The sequence below is a fragment of the Prionailurus bengalensis genome, chromosome B1, assembly GCF_016509475.1.
Source record: "Prionailurus bengalensis isolate Pbe53 chromosome B1, Fcat_Pben_1.1_paternal_pri, whole genome shotgun sequence".
NCBI classification, from domain to species: domain Eukaryota; kingdom Metazoa; phylum Chordata; class Mammalia; order Carnivora; family Felidae; genus Prionailurus; species Prionailurus bengalensis.
Window position 1 is genome coordinate 97294661 of NC_057344.1, and position 21266 is coordinate 97315926.

A 21266-nucleotide genomic window follows, 5' to 3' on the forward strand; every position below is an offset into this window, starting at 1 on the left:
TTTTTACTGAACAGTGCCAAAACAGGTAAGAGCTCTGAAGAGGCAAGTATCAAGACTAATGTCTAGGTTTCTCATTTGGATACGAGGGTAGAGAGTGGTGCCATTTTTAAAAAAAAATTTTTTTTTAATGTTATTTTTGAGAGAGAGAGAGAGAGAGAGAGAGAGAGAGAGAGAGAATGCAAGCGAGGAAGGGGCAGAAAGAGAGGGAGACACAGAATCCAAAACAGGCTCCAGCCTCTGAGCCGTCAGCACAGAACCTGACACGGGGCTCGAACTCACAAACTGCAAGATCATGACCTGAGCCAAAGTTGTGGATGCCCAACTGACTCAGCCACCCAGGTACCCCCAGAGGGTGCCATTTAATGAGCCATAAAACACTGTGAGAAGAACAGGTTTGAGGATGGACCATCACGAGTGCTAATTTGGATATGCTGAGATTGAGGTACATTTGAGACATCCAAGCAAATCATCTTCCAAATAATTCAGTTCAACATAGTCCCCAACAGAAGAGATTTTGCATACCCAATATGGTTGTCTATGTGGATGGTTGGCATTCCATCCTTCAGTTCATCAGAGAAAATATGGATTTGCATTCTCTTAGACTACTTTATTATAATCTGTCTTTCTCTCAATTCCATTATTTGGACACACTTATGAACATTTAAAATTTTTCAATACTAGGCTACCATCACTTGAATGTACCAAAAATCTTATTCAGTTGATTTTTAAGAACTTACCTTCTGTTAGAACACTAGCGTCAAATAACATTGATTCAACTATAATTTAGTAAGTGCTAGATTCTTTGAACTATGCTGCACACATACCACTTCACAGAAAAACTGAACAGCGAGTTTCCATTATTATTCTCTGAAGTTAAAAGACAACTTTAAAGTTGAAACAATTTAATGTTATAGCTTGAAAATACCCAGTTACCATATGCAGAAAACCTTCCTCACATAGCTAAAAGGCTTCAAATTCCTTCAATTTCTTTCAAAAAGATTTTTTTTTTTTTTTAATTTTTTTTTTCAACGTTTATTTATTTTTGGGACAGAGAGAGACAGAGCATGAACGGGGGAGGGGCAGAGAGAGAGGGAGACACAGAATCAGAAACAGGCTCCAGGCTCCGAGCCATCAGCCCAGAGCCCGACGCGGGGCTCGAACTCACGGACCGCGAGATCGTGACCTGGCTGAAGTCGGACGCTTAACCGACTGCGCCACCCAGGCGCCCCTCAAAAAGATTTTTGAATGCAATCATTAAATACTTGCTAAATATTTTCAGAAAAATAAAAATACCTAGTATCTCTCAAAACTTTTACCTGACTTTACTAACACCAAGGGAAATAAACACATTATACCACACTTCAGCCTACATAAGTGTTTTTATAAAGTAGTTTCAAGAGTTTAATATTCAATAGTTTACCCAAATGTATACCGCAATAATTTATTTATATTATACTTTCTATGGTTTATTTCAACTCTTTAGAAATTCCATTTTATACCTAAAATCAAACAAAAAAATACAGGGTTTACGATGCCCCTTAAATCTTTATTTTTTTTAATTTATTTTTTTAATCTTTGTTTATTTTTGACACAGAGAGAAACAGAGCATGAACGGGGGAGGGTCAGAGAGAGGGAGACACAGAATCTGAAGCAGGCTCCAGGCTCCGGAGCTGTCAGCACAGAGCCTGACGAGGGGCTCGAACTCCTGGACTGTGAGATCATGACCTGAGGGGAAGTCGGATGCTTAACTGACTGAGCCACCCAGGCACCGTGCCCCTTAAATCTTTAATTTCCAATGTGATATTGCCACCCTAGCGGTAGTCCCAGATTCTCAGAGAATGCCAAAAATTCTAAACAAACAATGTCTAAATGTCCTATGTCACTAAATGTCCTATGTCACTTTCAACAAAGGAGGGGTATAAAAACCAAATGACAGGTGTTACTTTAAGAAAGCTGTATTTGTATCTTCCCTTAAAACTAAAGATTAACTTTCTTTCTCTCTTATAAAGTCTATTTTAATAAGGCCAAAACCAATCAGGTTGGAGAAAACACATACTGTCAACAGACTATGAGACTTCTCATTCTCACCTAAGAGGTCCATACTCTTTAAATTTGTTTACTTCTTTGTCAATCTCCACTAAGAATTCAAAGCCTCTTGATTTTACCACTTTGATTTAAAAAATAGCCCTATTTAAAAAATTTTCAGCTTTCCCTTGCCAATTTCCCTAAGATCACAATTATTATCAAGCACATGCTAAGAAAACAATGGCTGAATTAATGATGATATGAGAGGGCAATCAACTGGTTTAAATCAGGGGCTCCTGAGATGGCAGTAGCACCCTTCCCCCATCCCCCTAACTCCTCACTCCCAGACAGACAACCAAAAATGCATCTTTAGATATTGTCAGATGTACCCTAAGAGGCAAAATCTCCAACTGAGAACCACTGCTTTATAGCATCATTTTCCAAATACTGTTCTGTGGAATATAATTCCTTGGAGGTTCAAATAAATTGAGGAAAACATTCTTTCCTTGGAATGTTTCAATGCCTATAAACAAATTAACAGATCTGAGAAGTTTTGCTGTAAAGAAAACATCTGGTTATTATTTCCCAAGGTTAACTATCTGGAAAAAAAACTGCCCTAGAAGGAAGTGGGGGAGGAATGTTCTCAAAAGAACTTATGGTTGCCATTTGCTTTCTAGCTTGCTACTTAGAAAAATAAGACTCCTAGGCATATATGATTTAGTAATAACAAAAACTTTCCAGTCTTTCAATATGGTCAACGGATAAAGAATTTTTAACATATAAAAAAATAAAAATTTAATTCCAAATGCTTTTAGTGTATGTGCCTAGTTCATAAATAAATTGGTTCACAACTTGAAACTATTAACAGAAATCACATGAACACTTACAGTTGACTCTTGAACAATGAGGGAGTTAGGGGTGCTGAATCACTGCACAGTTGAAAATCCATGTATAATTTTTGACTCCCCACTTAACTACTAATAACCTACTGCCTTAGTGGTAACAACTGATTAACACATATTGTGTGTTATATGTATTAAACACTGTATTCTTACATTAAGCTAGAGAAAAAGAAATATTAAGAAAATTATAGGAAAGAAAAATATATTCATGGTAGTGTACTGTATTTGTCAAAAAAAGTCCACATTAAGCGGGGACGTGCACAGTTCAAACCCATATCGTTCACGGGTCAACTATACATAGGAAGACATATTTAAAAAGCTAATTAGTCATATTAAATAAGATATATTTAACTGAAAAACTGATTATCTTAAAATTCAACAGGTCAAATTCTAAATAGCAATGCACAATAATTTTAAAGTTCTTTCAATTACGAATGCCTAGACAAGGGATTTGCAAATTATGATTTGCCATCTGTTTTTGTAAACAAAGCTTTATCAGAACACAGCTATGCTGATTAATCTGTATTGTAGTGACCACATACATACTAAAGACTACCAATAGCATGTTAAACACCTTAAACTCACAATAGATAATATGTAATTTGTACTTATCATTCCTTGCCTTCTAGAAACTTTTCAGAATTTCTCACCCACAAATTCAAGGCAATAACTAGAGACTCATTTTATCATAGAAAATATTCATAGTAAAAAATTTTACAGTCCTAGCTTTGGCCATGCTAATGTATGAGCCATCTGCCTTTCTACTTCTCTCAGCACAATTAAAAACAAAAAAGGCAAGGTATTCATTGAATTTTTGTTTTTGTCAACACCAAAATAACAATTTGAAATGTCCACTAATGTAGTGCATCAATGGAATGCTGTACAGCCATTTAAATAAATTAGGTCAGAATAGCTAAAATCAACAACACAAGAAACAATAGGTGTTGGAGGGGATGTGGAGAAAGGGGACCCCTCTTGCATTGTTGGTGGGAATGCAAACTGGTGCAGCCACTCTGAAAAACAGTATGGAGGTTCTTCAAAAAGTTAAAAATAGAACTTCCCTATGACCCAGCAATTGCACTAGCAGGTATTTACCCAAAGGAGCTAGAGAGTATTATGTTAAGCAAGTCAGTCAGAGAAAGACAAATACCGTTATGATTTCACTCATATGTGGAATTTAAGAAACAAAACAAATGAGCATAAGAGAAAAAAAGAGGCAAACCAAGAAACAGATTCTTAACTACAAAGAAGAAACCGATGGGTTACCAGAGGGGAGGTGGGTGGGGGGATGGATTAAATAGATGATGGGGATTAAGAGTTGTGATGAGCGCTGGGTGTTGCACGGAAGTGCTGAATCACTGAATTGTACACCTGAAACTAATATTACACTGTACATTAACTGGAAATTTAATAAGAACTTTCTTATAAAAATTTTTTTAAATGAGGTAAATTAGACCCAAATGCACAAGTTTGAGATGTCCACTATATTCTGAAAAAAATATTACAAAATATTATGTAATTCTACTTTTGTTAAAAACAAATAGAAAAACATCCCAGTTATGTATGCATGTTCATACATTTGTAATAAACCTAGAAACGTACACACTGAAGTTTACTAGGTGGTTGGGAAAAGACAAAGGAAATTTACTTTCTGGTTTGCATTTAAAATATTTTTAATCAAAGTTAACATAAGCTTATAGTAAAACATACAAAGCCAATTCATATGGTACAAAGAGTATTTAAATAAAATGTAAAAGCCTCCCCTCCCTCCCAATCCCCAACAACTGCTATCATCATAAAAAGTCCTCCTACCCAACTATCTACCATTAACCTCTGGAGTTTGGCATTTCCTACGTACAAAACTGTTTATTTTTAATACCCCAAAGTAAATGATTTCTACGTGTGTACATTGAAAGGGACGCCTCAATGTAACATATAAGTAACATATTGCTACATTTTCGGATTATTCATACACTGATAAAGGGAAATAGGGAAAAAGGAAGACAGAAAACCAAAAAACAAAATACGAACTCTGATCATATAGAATTTATACAAACTACACTTAACAAAAATCTCTTGAAATAGTTTCACTTTTCCTTATTGTAAAATAGGTTCATAAAAATTCAAAACATTATAGTCTATGTATTAAAAGCACATCTTCCTTAATTCTACTCACAAGAAATATGCATTGTTTGTAGTTTATTGTCTTCCGTACTGCTTTCCCCCATATGCTTGTACTAACATATTTTGTGTTTGTATAATTTTATGAATTTTTTAAACGAAATAAGATTTTTTACATGTTCTTAAAATAACATATTTTGTGTTTGTATAATTTTATGAATTTTTTAAACGAAATAAGATTTTTTACATGTTCTTAAAATAACTTAAAAGCCTATTAAAGCATTTTAAAACAGTATTTCTTAGAAACTAGCCAAAAATTGATGAATTTATTGATATTAGAGCAAAGATGCTTCTCAGCCAAATAATGTGCTCGTTATTCCTCATTATGTTAATATGGATATACAATCCTTATGCCAATGGATAATGGAGGACACTGAGGTTCTGGGGTCAAAGAGGCCTGAAACTGAATCCATTCCATTGCTTACAAGTTCTTGGCAAAACATTTAAGTTTGCTTTAGGCTTCTTATGAAGGAGGAAAAAAAAAAAAAAAGCTAGTATTACCAAACTCAGAGAATTGATGTAGCATGTATAACAATGGAAGCCCAATGCTTGGCACATGGCAATCACTATTATCAACAAAGGCAGCGTGTTTTAGCTGATTACGTGCTTTAATCTAATAGTGAATGAAGATTCTTGGCTGCAGTTTTCTTTTCCCCTGTAAGAAACTAATCACTTTGATATAATTAAGCCTGGGATAGAAATTCCAATCCCCACATCTATATGCTTAATTGAATAATACAAACTTATCTAAAAATGTGCATACTCAGTAATCCTACTTCTAAGAATCTGAAGGAATTAAAGGTTAAAAAATTTAGTTCCAAAATAGCTACTGCAGTATGGCTTATTAAAAAATGTCCTCAATGTCCAAAAAGGGATGGATTAAAGAAATGATTATACAAACACTGAAACTAATGGTATAGAAATATGTTTTACATAGAAAGAAGTTACCCAACAGACTATAAAGTATAATCTATCCTTGAAACACAGAGAAAATACTCTAAGTTTTATTTCTGGATGGAGGAATTACAATTCTTACTTTCGTCTTTTAATGTGCCTGTACTTCTTTTATTTTTTAATTTTTTTTAATGTTTATTTATTTTTGAGAGACAGAGTGCGAGCAGGGCAGGGGCAGAGAGAGGAGACACAGAAAACAAAGCAGGCTCCAGGCTCTGAGCTGTCAGCACAGAGCCCAATGTGGGGCTCAAACCCATGGACTGTGAAATCATGACCTAAGCAGAAGTTGAAAGCTTAACCGACTGAGCCACCCAGGCGCCCCATAATGTGCCTGTATTTCTACAATGAACATGTACTATTATGTGTACTTGTTTTAAATAAGAAAATGTTCTGAAATTAATTTTTTCCTCTAACTTATGCATGTTAATTTCCTTCTCCCTCTTCAGTTTATGCACAAGAGAAGAGCAGCGAGTACAAGCATTCCACCTTTACAGAAGGGGAATCTGAAGAACAGGTTAAATTACTTGTTCTTGGTCCCTTAATTGTAGGCCAAAACTTAATTATCTTTTCCATTAAACCGTCCTTCTTGGTTTATACACGGGAGCTTCCCATGTATACATACATAATCAATTCTGTTAATGAAACGAACGTAAAAAAGTATAAATGCCAAAACCAACTAACTTAAATGGAACACTTCCTTCTTCTTTCTGCAAGAAATTCTTTCCTTTCCTCTTTCTGGAAATACCTATGTCTCACTACCTTGGTGTCAGCAACCAGAATATAGAAAAAAAAGTTTTTGAAGAGCTAGTTTATATGTATCATTAAATACTGTAGCGTTTCAGAAAAGTTACAGGTTATCTAATAGCTATGCTTTTTGCAAGATAAGTATTCAATAAATAAAGGTCCAGGTATCTGGAAAAGCTGTTTTCACTCAATAATTTAAGCTCCATAGTAAATACAGTGTAAAAACAAACTACAGTGATGTATTAGTTCAGCAACAAAAGATCCTGAATAACAGTACACAGCCATGAAAAAGAAGGACAGAGTTGCTGATGCAAGCTAAGAATACAAAACTTCCACCTGACCGATTTTCTCATTTGGATTTGGTTCATTCTAGGTATTAGTAGTGGCTCTTACACACAGATCAGAAATATCATATTAAATCTCAGCCACACAGAATTAGCCAATGTGCTTAAGAATAGTAGTAAAGAGACTTCTAGAACATGAAAATGAGCACCCTAATTTTTAAAGAACACCCTGTTAAGTCTGGCCAGGTTCTTTAGAGGGTCATGGACTCACTACTAAGACATCTGAACCCGGAAATACAGTACGTCTTACAGTTCCAGTTTCTGATCTTTTAGGATAAGGCTTTAAGGATTAGGGGAATGTTCATCCTACCCGTCACTTTTTTTCCACGGGCTAAGTCCCTGAAGCCAGAGACTGTCCCCATTAAACCTCTACTCTGCTGAAAGAGGACAGTGGAATTTACTGGTTCTTTTCTGGCAGCCTGTATCTGTTGTGGTGCTAAACAAGATCTGGCAGACATGAAGTCATAAATGAGTTCACAATTACTGCCTCAGCCTCTCATTGTGCATAAAGGTTGGGAAAAGATGTAAAATGAAGCAAGCATTGTAACAGTACTATGCTCATATTTGAGAATTTAAACATGCAAATTTTACATGGATGTACATGCACAGAATATAACAAATGTATCTAGAATAAGATGGTATAAAACCCTTTGGAATATTCTTGAAAGAAACCAAAGCACACACTGCTTCAAGTAAGCTACTCTTCAACATCTCCTTGACATTTTTTAATTATTCATAAAAGTATAGTAATTTTATCATTTTAAAGGGTTAGTTTAACACTGATCTTAAGATTAGTCTTATATTTACATAAATATTACATTTTGGAGAGTCTAATTAATGTTTACTTTTCCACAGAAAGTAAGATATGAACAGTTGGTTTGTTCATAAAACTACGGGAAACAGGAGCCAACAATAAAAGGCTAGTTTTTCATATTCCTGTCTTAATTATTCTTTGTCTAATTATCCTTTGCCAACAAACTTGGCAGAAGAGAGAAACAATGGAACATGTGGAAACATGTTTCCGTGACATAATGCCACTCCTAAGTCTTTCATCAACTGTTCATAAAAGAATCACTCCACAGTCATGTTTATACAGGACAGCCTCCTGATCCTTCTACGATTCATTCTGCACAAATACGCTTTTGATAGGTTCTAGCTGCACCGCTTTCCATTAACAGACTAACATTACCAACACAGGAGGCCAACAACACCCATCCCTCACTCCCTCGCTATTAATGCATCATTAACAATACGCCACTGGAAATCGGCTCGATTACCCCGAATTTTCAAGGGCATTGGGGGAAAACGCCGCACACCTTAACAACTTCTCATAAATAAATAAATAAATGCCAGATGACGCTGCAACTCATCTTTCTGATGTATGCAGTCTAAGTTTTTATTTCTTACTTTTCTGAAAGCTGTCACGCAGAAAGACACGGGGAAAGGAGAAAGGGCAGAATGAACGAAGAATTCTTTACTCAGCTAATGGGAATTGCCCGCCCGCAGCCGATAATCTCAGGCAAACCCCACTAAAGGTAACCAGACATCTTTTCAGAAATTCGTTCAGGATATCGAGATGGTTCCGCACCAACCCCCCAAAACTAAGCAGGCCTGGGGAACAGAGGCGGGGAAGGGGTAATGGGGGCGTGTGTGGTTACAGAATGGTGATTCGAGAACTATGCGAGTTAAGACCCTTGTCCTTGAAGGAAAAGCAGGTTTGCAGTCCGACTCCCACCTGGGCCCGCCAACCTGCGGTCTCTAGAGATTGCAGTTGATGGGCTGCACCTGTCATCACAAGGTTCGGCGCGCATCAGAAGAAACCAGCAGGCAGGACCACGTCGTAGGGTCTGGAGTAAACGTTTGTTAGGGTTGGGGTTATGATCAAGCCAAGACACTTACGGGGTACACCTGTCGCTGTACTCATTGGCGATGGTCTCGATGCCGCCACTCCTTGCTACAGCGATGTAGCAGTTGAGAAAGCCGAGGTCAATGCCAACCACAGACATCCCGCCTCCTAATCGTCGGGGTGCTTGTGCTGAAGCCTCTTGTGCGGGAACAGCGTCCTCTTCTGAGCTCTTGCTCCAGGAATTGGGACTCCTAAGAGAAGCAAAGGAAAAACAACCCGAAGTCGCTACGCATTAAATCTAGGACAGTGCGTCGGGGAGCAGCGGCGGAGATGAAGGCCTCCCGGGCCGCTGCCTCCGCCGCCTAGATCTCTCTCCACTGCGGTTCGGCCGCCTCCAACCGGCAGTTACATACGTCTGCGCCTGCGCGCTCGGCAGCCAGGGAGGTGCGCGAGTCTCCTCTCCGCGCCCGAGGCTGCTCCCCGCCTAGACTTCGGCCCCTTCCGTCAGTACTCGGGCAACGGCTGCCCGAGGAGCTGCGGGTTCGAGAAAGATCTGGAAAATGGAGGCGGCTGAGGCAGCCGGGGGTGGGAGGGAGAAGGCGGAGCGGGTAGGATCGGGGAGGATCAGGGAGGAGAGGAGGGGAAGCGAAGGCAGTTTGCTCGCCATCGCGCGGCAGCTGGGAGCACTGCGGGTGGGCTAGGTAAGAGGCAGTCTCCCGGCCCCGCGCTTTGCCGGTGTGTTTTGAAGCACCCCTTTTGGGTTGTTTTGGCAACTAGGGGCACGCCTAATTATAGTGGCTGGATAATGCCCAGGCTTGCCCGAAGTCGGTAGCGCAGGCCGGAAGGCGCTGGCCTGGCGCCGCCTCCTCTCTCTTTCCCACAGAAGGGCTACCCACAGCCAGAGCACCCACCCGTCGGCCTCGCCGCCCCGTGGGGCCCATGTGTCTCCAGCCCACTGCGCTCGCAGTCTGGCCGCGAGGTCCTGCCGCGCGCCGCGCCTGGCTCTGTGAGGTGGCGCCCATTGTGCCGCACGGCGGCCTCCTCCTCTCACCTGCCTCCAGGGGCGCTGCCGTTCACGGGGCGGGGGAGAAAGGAGTCCTTTTCATTTCACTAGCTGCATTTTCTTGTGTGAAAGAAGCTGAACAAATTTTAGGGTTTTATTTTTGCTTACCAGGGCCTGCAATGCCAAAGAACAAACTTAGGCCAAGAAACAAGAGCGCACTGACAACTTTCCCTTCATGTAGCTTCTTTACACTATCATAAAGATGCGGTCTCCTCCACTAACCCTCACCTCTGAAAACCAGTATTACAGGAAAGTGACCTTACGGCTGTGTGTCACTATGACACCAGGCAAACTTGTGCCTTCCCTCCATACTCTGCCCTTTGGTCCGCAGAAAAAGAGCCTAGTGTGGTCCAGCTGCTTGCCTTCATTTGATCTGCATCTTTTGTCTATCTGAAAATTAATCGTTATAGTTTACACTTACAGAGTTTTACTGTCCTGTTCCTTCTTGTTCAGTTCTTTGTGGGTTTCCTGTTCCTTCTTGTTCAGTTCCTCGTGGGTTCCCTGTTCCTTTTCACCCAATTCTTTGTATGTTTCTTGTTTCCTATTTGTTTCCTTCTTGAAATAGGATTTTTTACCAGATATTTTAATACTCTTCTTGTTCCTACTTGTTCTCTTCTTTAAAGAACTTACACTTTTTACTACTATCAATGCTGCGACTGCAGCAGCAGCAACTGTGAATATAGCTCCAGCTGCTGTTGCTAAGAGGAACATGAAGTCCATTTTCAACGGTAATACTAAGGAAACTGGAATGTACGGTACTGTTTTGAAACCAGTCTTTTTATATTAAGGAGTCACATTTTTCTCCCATTGCACAAGCACACAGGAGAATGTGTAGCTCCCGGTTGACGCTGTCCTCGGTCTTTTTCTACGCTACCAAACTGGGTGGAGCGGCCTCCCAGTAGGCAGTGTGGGAGCAGAGTAGGGATTCGGTACTGCCGCCCCCAAAAGAACCCTGGGCCCCCAGCCGTACTGGGCGTCTCATGGCTTCTACCTTTCCTCCTCTGTTGCTTCTTCTGCCATCATCCTTTTGAGCCTACCACCGTCTAGATTTATTCCAGATTTATCCTGAAACTCCCGTAGGACCATTTATCTATGCTGTCTGTAAAACTTGAGGATGTGGGAATGATTTTTCTATTTCTATTAAAGAACATTTAAAATATTAAAAAGAAACGGTTGAGGTCAGGAGCAAGGTGTTATCATCGCATTCTTTACTATTACTGGGAGGAAATCATAATACCTAGTGGCTAAAAGCATGACAAGCTTTGGGGTCACATAGACTTGGATTGTAGTCCCAGGCTCACCTAATTTATAGTGGTAGGACCTTGCCAAATGACTTAACACTCAAGGTTCAAAATCTGTTAAAGACAAATACACCTACTATGTTGTTTTTTTTATTATTAAATAATGTAAGCATAACAATAGTGCTTAGTTGGCACCAAAAAGGCCAAAAAATGGAAGTTATGCCTAGCCATTGCTAGAATATAGGAATATTGACTTATTTACATTGATCCATATACAGCAGCCTTGCTGTACTCTCATAAATCTAGTATTTGTAAAGTTTCTTGGATTTTCTGTGTATAGAATCATGTGGCCTAGGACATAACTAATCTTTTTTTCATTTTTAATCCTTTACCTGTTTTTTCTTAATTATGTTGCCTAAAGTCTCTAATATGATGTTGAATATGAGCAGTAGTGATAAGCATATTTATCTTGTGCCTAACAAATACTTCCGTGTTTTTGATGTAAGTTAAAATTATCCTCTTTTCCTGTTTGCTAAGAGTTTTTCTCCTAAGTGGACATTGAAACTTAACAAAGGTTATTTATCTATTGGTATGATCTTTTTCTTTTCCCTTAATCTGTTAATGTATTAATAGATTTTTCTAATATCCTTGTGTTCCTGGTATAAACCAGCTACGTTATGATATTCTGATTATTTTTAGATCTATTGGATTTGGCTTGTGCTTATTTTATTTAGAATGTTTGCATTTTAAATAAATTTTCCTTTCTTTACTCATCTTGTTGATATCAGGATTATACTAGCCTCAGAGAAGTTGAGACATTTCCTCTCTTTATTCTTTTGCAAAGTTTTGGTAAAATATGCCTGTAAACCATTTTGACCTTGAGCTTATGAGGCTTATGACCACTGGTTAAATTTCTTTAGTGGTTATAGTCTATGTTTTCTATTATTTCTTGAATTAATATTGATTTATGTTTTTACAGAAAATTTACCGTGCTAAGTTTTCACATTTGCTATCATTGTTGAATACTCACTTATGAGTTTTGAAAATCTCTTCTGCAGTTATATGTCCATTTTTTTTCCCATTTTTTTTTAATGTTTATTTTTGAGAGAGAGAGAAAGAGAAAGTGAACAGGGTAGGGGCAGAGAGAGAGGGAGACATAGAATCTGAAGCAGGCTCCAGGCTCTGAGCTGTCAGCATAGAGCCCAAGGCAGGGCTCGAACGCGAGATCATGACCTGAGTGGAAATTGGGCCCTCAACCGACTGAGCCACCCAGGCATCCCTCCATTTTCTCATTCTTAATATTGTTTATTTGAATCTTTTTTTTTTTTCTTGGTTCCTATCACTGGTGCTTTGTTACAGTGTCTTTGTTTTCTACTTCATCTGCTGTTTATTATTTCCTTCTATATTTTTATGTTTACTTTGTTCTTTTTCTGATCTCCTGAGTTTAACACCTAGCTCATTAATTTTCAGTCTTTCTTATTTTTTAATACATGTATTTGCAGTCATAAATTTCCTTCCAGATACCATTTTAGTTGAATCTCTACCTGAATTTTCAAACAACTGAGATAGAAGAGCAGGCAATGGATATAAAAATACCAGCATGAATACTGCTGGTAAAACATTACAGAAATGTATGCATCTATAGGCTTGTGATTATTGCACCCCAGAATTAAGCAGATTTATCTAGAAGGAGATAGACCACCCCTCTAAAAATCCAAGAGGAATAGACCAGAATGTGCGTAGGCTCTCAAGAAAAGTGAGAACAAGGCCAAATTACTCCCCAATTCATCAAGTTAAGTCACTTTTCCCATGAAAAAGTCTTTTGTAGCCAGTGCTCATTTACCAATATATTTACCAATTTGTTTACTTTGTTGCTTGTTGTATCCCACTCTTTTCTGGGTTCAGTTTTCTTTCAGTAATTCTTTAAATAAAGGTCTCTGATTGAACTTATGTTTTTGTTCTTCTCAAAAATCTTTTCTTAACCTAATTTTTGAATAATAATTTAGCTGTGTATAGAATTCTTGACAGTTACCTTCCCTTATTTTTTTGGCATCCATTATTATTGAAGAGACTAAATATTGTTTTTAATTTTTTTCTAACGTGTATTTATTTCTTGAGACAGAGAGAGACAGAGCATGAATGGGGAAGGGTCAGAGAGAGTGGGAGACACAGGATCTGAAACAGGCTCCAGGCCCTGAGCCTTCAGCACAGAGCCCCACGCGGGGCTCGAATTCATGGACTGCGAGATCATGACCTGAGCTGAAGTCGGCCGCTTAACCGACTGAGCGACCCAGGTGCCCCTAAATATTGTTCTTTTGAAAATCATGAGTTTGTCTTTTTTTTTCTTTGATATTTGGCAGCTTAATTACGATGTGTCTAGGTATGGATTTCTAAAAGTGTATTCAGAGATTTTTGTTAACCTGAGGATGAATGGATTTTTTAGGTTCTGGAGAAGTCTCAGACATTATCCCTTTGATAATTGCTTCTCACCCCTTCTTTTCAGTTTCTTTTGGATCTCCTATTAGAATGCGTAGGGTCTCTCTATTCTAACCTCTATGACTCTTATTAACCTTTCTTTGTCATCTATTTTTAATTTCGAGCACTCTACCGTTTTTAGACGTTAATTTTCAAACTTGTCCTTTCATACAGTACTGTTTTCATCATTTCTCTCCCTTCAAAAAATCTATTAATCACTTTAAACATTCTAATTTTATAGTCTCTTTTAGAATATTTTATCACATTTTTAGTTCTTGGGTGCTAATTCTTTTATGTGCCAACTCTGCCACATAGTGCTTTCTTGTTTCCTCGGTATGAATTATATTTTGACCATAAATTCACCTTCACTGAGGCTACTTTTTCTGTGGGAATTTTTGTGTACCCTGGGTCATAGAAGTATCCTAGAAAGCTTTTGTATTTTTTTTGTCAGAACCCTGAGGAGTCTCACTAGTCCCAGAACAGTTCTAATTTTTCAGTTTGGAGTTCATATATCATACAGATAGTGTTTATGTATATAATACAGTTGACCCTTGAACAGCATGGATTTGAACTGCACAGATCCACTATATGTGGATTTTTTGGTTAACTACAGAATCATACTGTAAATTTATTTTCCCTTAAGATTTTCTCAGTAAGATTTTTTTCTCCAGCCTTGTTGTCAGAATACAGCATATAATACATATACCATGAAAAATATGTTTATCAACTATGTATCAGTGAAGATTCCGTCAATAATAGGCTATTAGTTAAGTTTTTGGGAAATCAAAAATTATACATGGATTTTCAACTATGCAGAGGATTGGCACCACTAGCTTCCACATTCATTAAAAGGTCAACTGTACTTTGTGCTGGCACAAACCTGGGTGTTTTGATTTCTCATAGATGACTTTTTTCCTACTCACTGCTTTGAAATGGTTGTCAATCTTCTTGTCTACTATATCTGGGGTCTATTTTCTTAATCTCTCTCACTTATATATGGAATTTCAGAAACAAAACAGATGAACATAAGGGAGGAAAAAGAGGCAAACCATAAAAGAGACTCTTTACTAGAGAGCACAAACTGAGGGTTGCTGGCGGGGAGGGGACTAGGGTAAGGGTTAAATGGGTGATGGTTATTAAGGAGGGCACTTATGATTGGGCACTGGGTGTTATGCATAGAGGATGAATGAATCACTGAATTCTACTCCTGAAATTAATATTACACTATCTGTTAACTAGAATTTAAATAAAAATTGAAACAAATAAAAAACATATGGAAATAGTCATATGCTTAACGCTTTCAAAAAAAGAAAAAAAAACCCCACTCCTTCCAATCTTTCAGTACCCATGATGAGTTCAGTTTCAGTCCCCTTACTTTACTAGGGCCCAAGCTCATAATTCCTATCTACATGTGGGTGTCAAAACTACCCTTAGGTCTGTACATGTTTCTGAATCCTGTGAGAGGCTATGCAGTGTTAGCTCTCAGCAATGTTCCTAGCTATATCTTTGTTGCTGACATATAGTATTTCCCTTTTTATTAAAAAAAAATTTCTTTTGGATATATTTTATCCAGTATGTTCATGTTTGTGAGGGAAGGTATCTGTGTAAATTCAATCTGCCATATTGCCAGATATTTAGCTCATATACTTGCAATAAATATTTAATCCAGAATTTCTTTTATTAAAAAAAATTTTTTAATGTTTATTTTTGAGATAGACTGAGACAGAGTGTTGAGCAGGGGAGGGGCAGAAAGAGAGGGAGACAGAATCTGAAGCAGGCACCAGGCTCTGAGCTGTCAGCACAGAGTCTGACATGGGGCTTGAACTCACAAAATGTGAGATCATGACCTGAGAGCTGAAGTCAGATGCTCAACCAACTGAGCCACCCAGGCACCCCTTTGATCCAGAATTTCTACTTCAACTGGATTATTGCAGTAATTTGCTTCCTGTTCTTTTTTACATTGTCTTTCTCCTATTAATAGTAACAAGCTATCTTCCTAAAGTATTGCTTTGACTTTGTTATTTACTTCTTCAAAAAATTAGTGATGGTTCTCCACTGTGTAAATTCTTCACTCTGGCATTGAAAGCCTTTCACAGTTTGACCAATTTACTTTTCCAACCCTATTTCCTATCACTTTTCTACATCTATTGTTTTATCTCAGCCAGCTTGACCACTTACTATTGTTCAAGTATGACAAGTTTCTCCAAGTTTTTGTGCCACTGTCTTTCTCTGGAATATAGCTCAAACTTTACATGCTTTATTAAAATCTTCAAGGGGGACCTGGGTAGCTCAGTCAGTTAAGTGACCAACTTCGGCTCAGGTCATGATTTCATGGTTCATAAGTTCAAGCCCCACATCAGGCTCTGTGCTGACAGCTCAGAGCCTGGAGCTGCTTTGGATTCTCTTTCTCCCTGTCTCTCTGCCCCTTCCCTGCTCGCACTCTGTCTCTCTCTCTCAAAAATAAATAAACATTAAAAAAAATTTTTTTTAAATAAAAATTAAAAAAAAATCTTCAATATTGTTTAAGATCCAGTGTAAGGTATCATGAGGCCTCCAAGACTGCCTCAGGTTAACTTTGTTTCCTTCCTTTTCTAGCACTTTGTACCTTTCTTTCTTACGACCTTTTTTACATTCTGTCCTCCACCAGTTGTTTTGTCCATTTTACTAGATTATAACTTCTAGATTATGACCTTTACAAGATTATGAGGGTATGGAATGTATTTGTTTTTGTATACTTTAAAACTAGTCAAGGAAGGCCTTGAACTAGAGAGTGCACAATAGTTATAAAATAGGTAGGAAATTCACTCTAACAATAAATGCTATAGTAGAGATTTGCATTGGAAGTCTAGAAGCTTCTGTGTTTGAAGGGCTAAAAATGGGACACTTGTCTGAAGGCAGGAAGCAGGAAGATCTTCACAGAGGAGGCCACTTTAGAATCATGCTTTAAAAAATGAATAACTCATAAGGTGGATAATGAAAAGGAAATAATGGGCAGAAGGGGGAAAAAGTACAAAAAAGGTAAATGACACTGAAAAATAAGGTGCAGTGGCAGAGAGGCATCAACAGCATACCATATTTGGGGAATCAGAGGTTACTGTTAAGCCTACAATGCCTAGGACAGATATGATGTACAGCTGAAGTCTAGAGCTAGATCACAAAGGATACTGTATGCCACACTAAGAATAAGAAGTCTTTCGTTTACCCTGTAGGCCAGGTGTTTACCTTTTCAAGAATGAAGACAGTTTTTTTTAAGTTTATTTATTTTGAGAGACACAGAGAGAGAAACTGGGGGCGGGGAGGGCAGGGAAGGGTAGAGAGACAGAATCCCAAGCAGGCTCCGAGCTGTAAACACAGAGCCTGATGTGGAGTTCAATCTCAAGAACCATGAGATCATGATCTGAGTAGAAATCAACTGACTGAGCCACCCACGCACCCCAAACACATATTTTTAATGTACAAAAAATTATGCCTCCCAAAGTAACTTTTTTTTTTTTTAGCATTTATTAGAATAGTATGTATGTTCATGTACCATGAGTTCTAGGATACTTCAACATATACTTGTATTTTGCTAATCCCTAAAGCTTGTACATATATGAACAAAAAAACTGCTACATATACATAAAATCTGACTTTAAAATTCAATTTTCATTTCAATTGGAATATGGACTCCTAAATTACTTGCAAAAACTGCCCCCCAACCTCACCCAATCCTGATGACCCACAAGTCAGGAAGTACTACTATAAGATATTTAGAAACACTGAAACAGATGGAGACTGACATGATCAGATTCAGAGTTTAAAAAATACTTTGGTGGCAGTGTTAAGGATGGATTAGAGCAAGGTGAGACTGGATACACAATGGTCACTTAAAAGACTGTAGTAGACTACTAGTTATTTTTAAAAAACTATTATTTTGTTTTGTACACATGGCTGCTCAACTGCAGACTATTATTTCTTATCTTCTTTGTAACTAAAGCCATGTGACTAAAGTCACCAGTGTGTATATATGTAACATGAGCAGCTTCCACCTTACTTGGTTAAAATCCCTTCTACCTGCCCTGATTTAATTTTCCCTTTTCCTGTAAATGGAAACACAGATTACGCAGAGACCCAACTTTGACTATGCAAATGAGTACAAAGCTCTAGGACAAAGGTTCTTTACCTGCAGGGGCGGTCCCCATGTTCCCAAAGGGATCCACAGACAGAATTAAGGGGGGGGGGCAGTGTTTTAAATTAACCTTTAACTAAAAGTTAACATTTGTTTCAATCATGAATATAGGCACAAATCACTGAAGTATTAATAGTACGTGATTTTTCCCAGCATAGAAATCAGATATTTGCATACATTATAACTGTTGGATATATAATTTCAAACATTTATGGACATCAATACTATGAAATTATGGTAATTATTAGACCACTGTACCTTGTTATGTGTTAAAAAGAAGCACCTATTTCTATATCACAAATTTGTACTTTTAAATTTTTTTTTTTTTTCAACGTTTATTTATTTTTGGGACAGAGAGAGACAGAGCATGAACGGGGGAGGGGCAGAGAGAGAGGGAGACACAGAATTGGAAACAGGCTCCAGGCTCCGAGCCATCAGCCCAGAGCCTGACGCGGGGCTCGAACTCCCAGACCGGGAGATCGTGACCTGGCTGAAGTCGGACGCTTAACCGACTGCGCCACCCAGGCGCCCCACAAATTTGTACTTTTATATATTTTAATAACCATATTTCAAATACTGTTTCCTTTGTAATTCTGTGTATTGTATTTTATTCATTTAACACTATTACAAGGGATCCACAGGCTTTAGATTGCCAAAGGTATCCCAGCATAAAATGGTTAAGAATCCCTGTTCTAAGATATCAGAGCAAAAAGTCTGAAGGAAGCTGGGTCTCTGAAGGAGTTCATAGACCAGATACCCTGATAGCTTACACTGCTCCCCTCCAAACTATTATTTAAGAGAAACACTTGTCTTGCTTAAACCACTATATTTTTGAGTCTTTGTTACAGAATCTTTGCCTTTACCCTCACTAAGCTTATTAAAGTATCTTGCATTAGTGACAATAAGTCCTCAATTAAGGAAATGACAGTCAAAATGGAAAGAAAATAAAAACGTACAATTTTTAGTAAGTAGATTTCATAAGAGCAAGTGATCTATTTCATGTTTGAACTGAAGTAGAAGGTGGTAACCAGGTTTCTAGTGTGGGAGACTGAGTAGAATTGGTATGTACTGTTAAGATAGGGCTTATGGAAAGAGAAGTCAGTGTGATTTGAAGCAGTGAGTTAGGTTTTAGAAATGTTGGATTAGAGAAATCAGTGGTACAGAGAGAAAGGGGTACAACAGACAGAATTGCATCTGGAAACTCCAAAGAGGAATCTGGGTCAGGCTAAAGAGAAAATCTTGACTGTAACTGGCATACAAATGGTATTGAAACTAAAGACACAGAAGAAATGAACTAGGAAACCCATATAAAGAGCTTTGGACTGGCCCCTGGAGAATACTGACATTTAAGATATGGTGGAAGAAAAGGAGCCCCTTTGAATTTACATTTAAGTCAATCAGCTAAAGAGGAACAAAGGTATTACTTCTTATTTACATAGCACAGCTTTCATTTATAAACAAAGGAACTATTTCAGAAGTTTTATTCAAGCATACCAAAGTTCTATTAATGAAAAGCATCAATCCAAAGTAGGAATATAAAGTAGTAAAAATTTCTTCAGGGCCTTCATGATTCTTACTTAGTACATATTTTTTGTTGCTTATTTTGTCTTTTTTTTTTCCTTCTCTAACAAAACCTGCTGTGAGAAAAAATGTAAAATTCACCAAAATAGATGTTTCATTAAATATAAAGGACTACAAATTTAAAAGGTTATCTTTTGTAAGGAGGATGTTATTTTAATGAAATAAGTAAAGATGAACTAAAAGAATGTAGCTCTAAGGATGAAATTTTAAGTATTATTTGGACATAGTTTCAGAGTGGGAAATTAAAACTCCTACCCAAGACGACTCTCTATGCAAGGAGATGTAGCACTAGTAATTTAAGATGGAAAATCGTACACATTTTATTTATGTATTTATTTTTTTAAACGGTTTTTAAGTTTTAAATTTTTTTGAGGGGGGGCAGGGGTAGAGGGAAAGAGAATCTTAAGCAGGCTCCACGCCCAGTGTGGAGCCTCATGTAGGGCTCCATCCCATGACTGTGAGATCATGACCTGAGCTGAAATCAAAAGAGTTGGAAGACTGACACTAACCAGCTGAGCCACCCAGACACCCCTGTACATGTTTTAAATATACTTTAGCTATGTACTTTTCCAACATTTACATTAACATTGTAAAAATTATTTCCTTATGAAATCTCCATTATGATTTTGCTTACTTTATATCACTAGCAGCTTAACGTAATATACGGTTTTCATTTAGTCCAGAATAAGTAACATTTAACTTCCTTTTGTCCTAAGTATACATCTTCCAGACTTCAAAAAATAGACTTTCTGCAGCACCTAGGTAGCTCAGTGGGTTGAGCATACGGCTTCAGCTCAGGTCATGATCTCTCGGTTCGTGGGTTTGAGCCCCGCGTCAGGCTCTGTGCTGACAGCTCAGAGCCTGGAGCCTGCTTCGGATTCTGTGTCTCCCTCTCTCTCTTCCCTACCCACACTCACACTCTGTCTCCCTCTCTCTGTCTCTCAAAAATAAACATTAAAAAAAACATACTTTCTGGTCTAGTGATTTAATAATTAAATTTTTTTAAATTTTATTGATTTATTTTGAGAGAGAGAGAGAGAGAGGGAGATGGAGGGAGAGAGAGGGAGAGAACATGAGCAGGGGAAGGGAATCCTGAGAGAGAGAATTCTACGCAAGCTCTGCACTGCCAGTGTGGATTCTGACATGGGGCTTGAACTCACAAACCATGAGATCATGATCTGAGCTGAAATCAAGAGTTGGACACTTAATTGACTGAGCCACCCAGGTGTCCCTAATAATTAAATTCCTGTTTGCCCTCTATTCAAACCATTCAGGATTTTAAAGACTTTCTTTCCTCTAAGCATGTCTCTGTACAAACTGAAAACTTTTACAGGGAAGACTATTCCTAATATTTGATTATTTTAGTTGTTTTTCTGTGGGCTATCTTTTATCTTCCTTTTGTTATGGCAAACACAACTAGCAAAAGTGTAGAAGGAAAGGAAGATATTTTCTACTTTGTTTCTATAACCTTCTATGTTATGTTGACCACTGCAAGAAGTCATGTTGAGAGTTTTCAAGAATTTTTTTTTTCCTCATGTGATAACACAAAAATATTCAAAAAGTATAGTCTGGATTATTTTCCTCGAAATGTACTTTATGCCTTTGTGCAGGAGGAAGTTCACCTACTCCATTTCTGCCCATTCACAGCCTCTCAAAAATCTCTCTACAGTTTATCCCCTCTAGCTTAACATTCCTTTACCCACTAAAACTTTAAAATCCTGGGGATTTCAAATGTACTACCT

The 21266-nt window shown here is 37.9% G+C and overlaps 1 protein-coding gene across 2 annotated transcripts in view; it reads right to left on the reverse strand.

Moving 5' to 3' along the window:
• HSPA4L (heat shock protein family A (Hsp70) member 4 like) overlaps positions 1-9998 on the reverse strand; it is a 54689-nt gene extending 44691 nt beyond the window's left edge. Inside the window, exons 1-2 of one of the 2 annotated variants that reach the window (XM_043568812.1) lie at positions 9908-9998; positions 9050-9247 (exon numbers count right to left, since the gene is read on the reverse strand). In XM_043568812.1, coding sequence (XP_043424747.1) covers positions 9050-9156 — 107 coding nt within the window. In that variant the 5' untranslated portion in view covers positions 9157-9247; positions 9908-9998. Of the gene's footprint in view, positions 1-9049; positions 9248-9409; positions 9536-9907 lie in introns of those variants that run through there. The other variant, XM_043568801.1, reaches the window with a different exon arrangement.
• Between the last annotated feature and the right edge of the window lie 11268 nt (positions 9999-21266).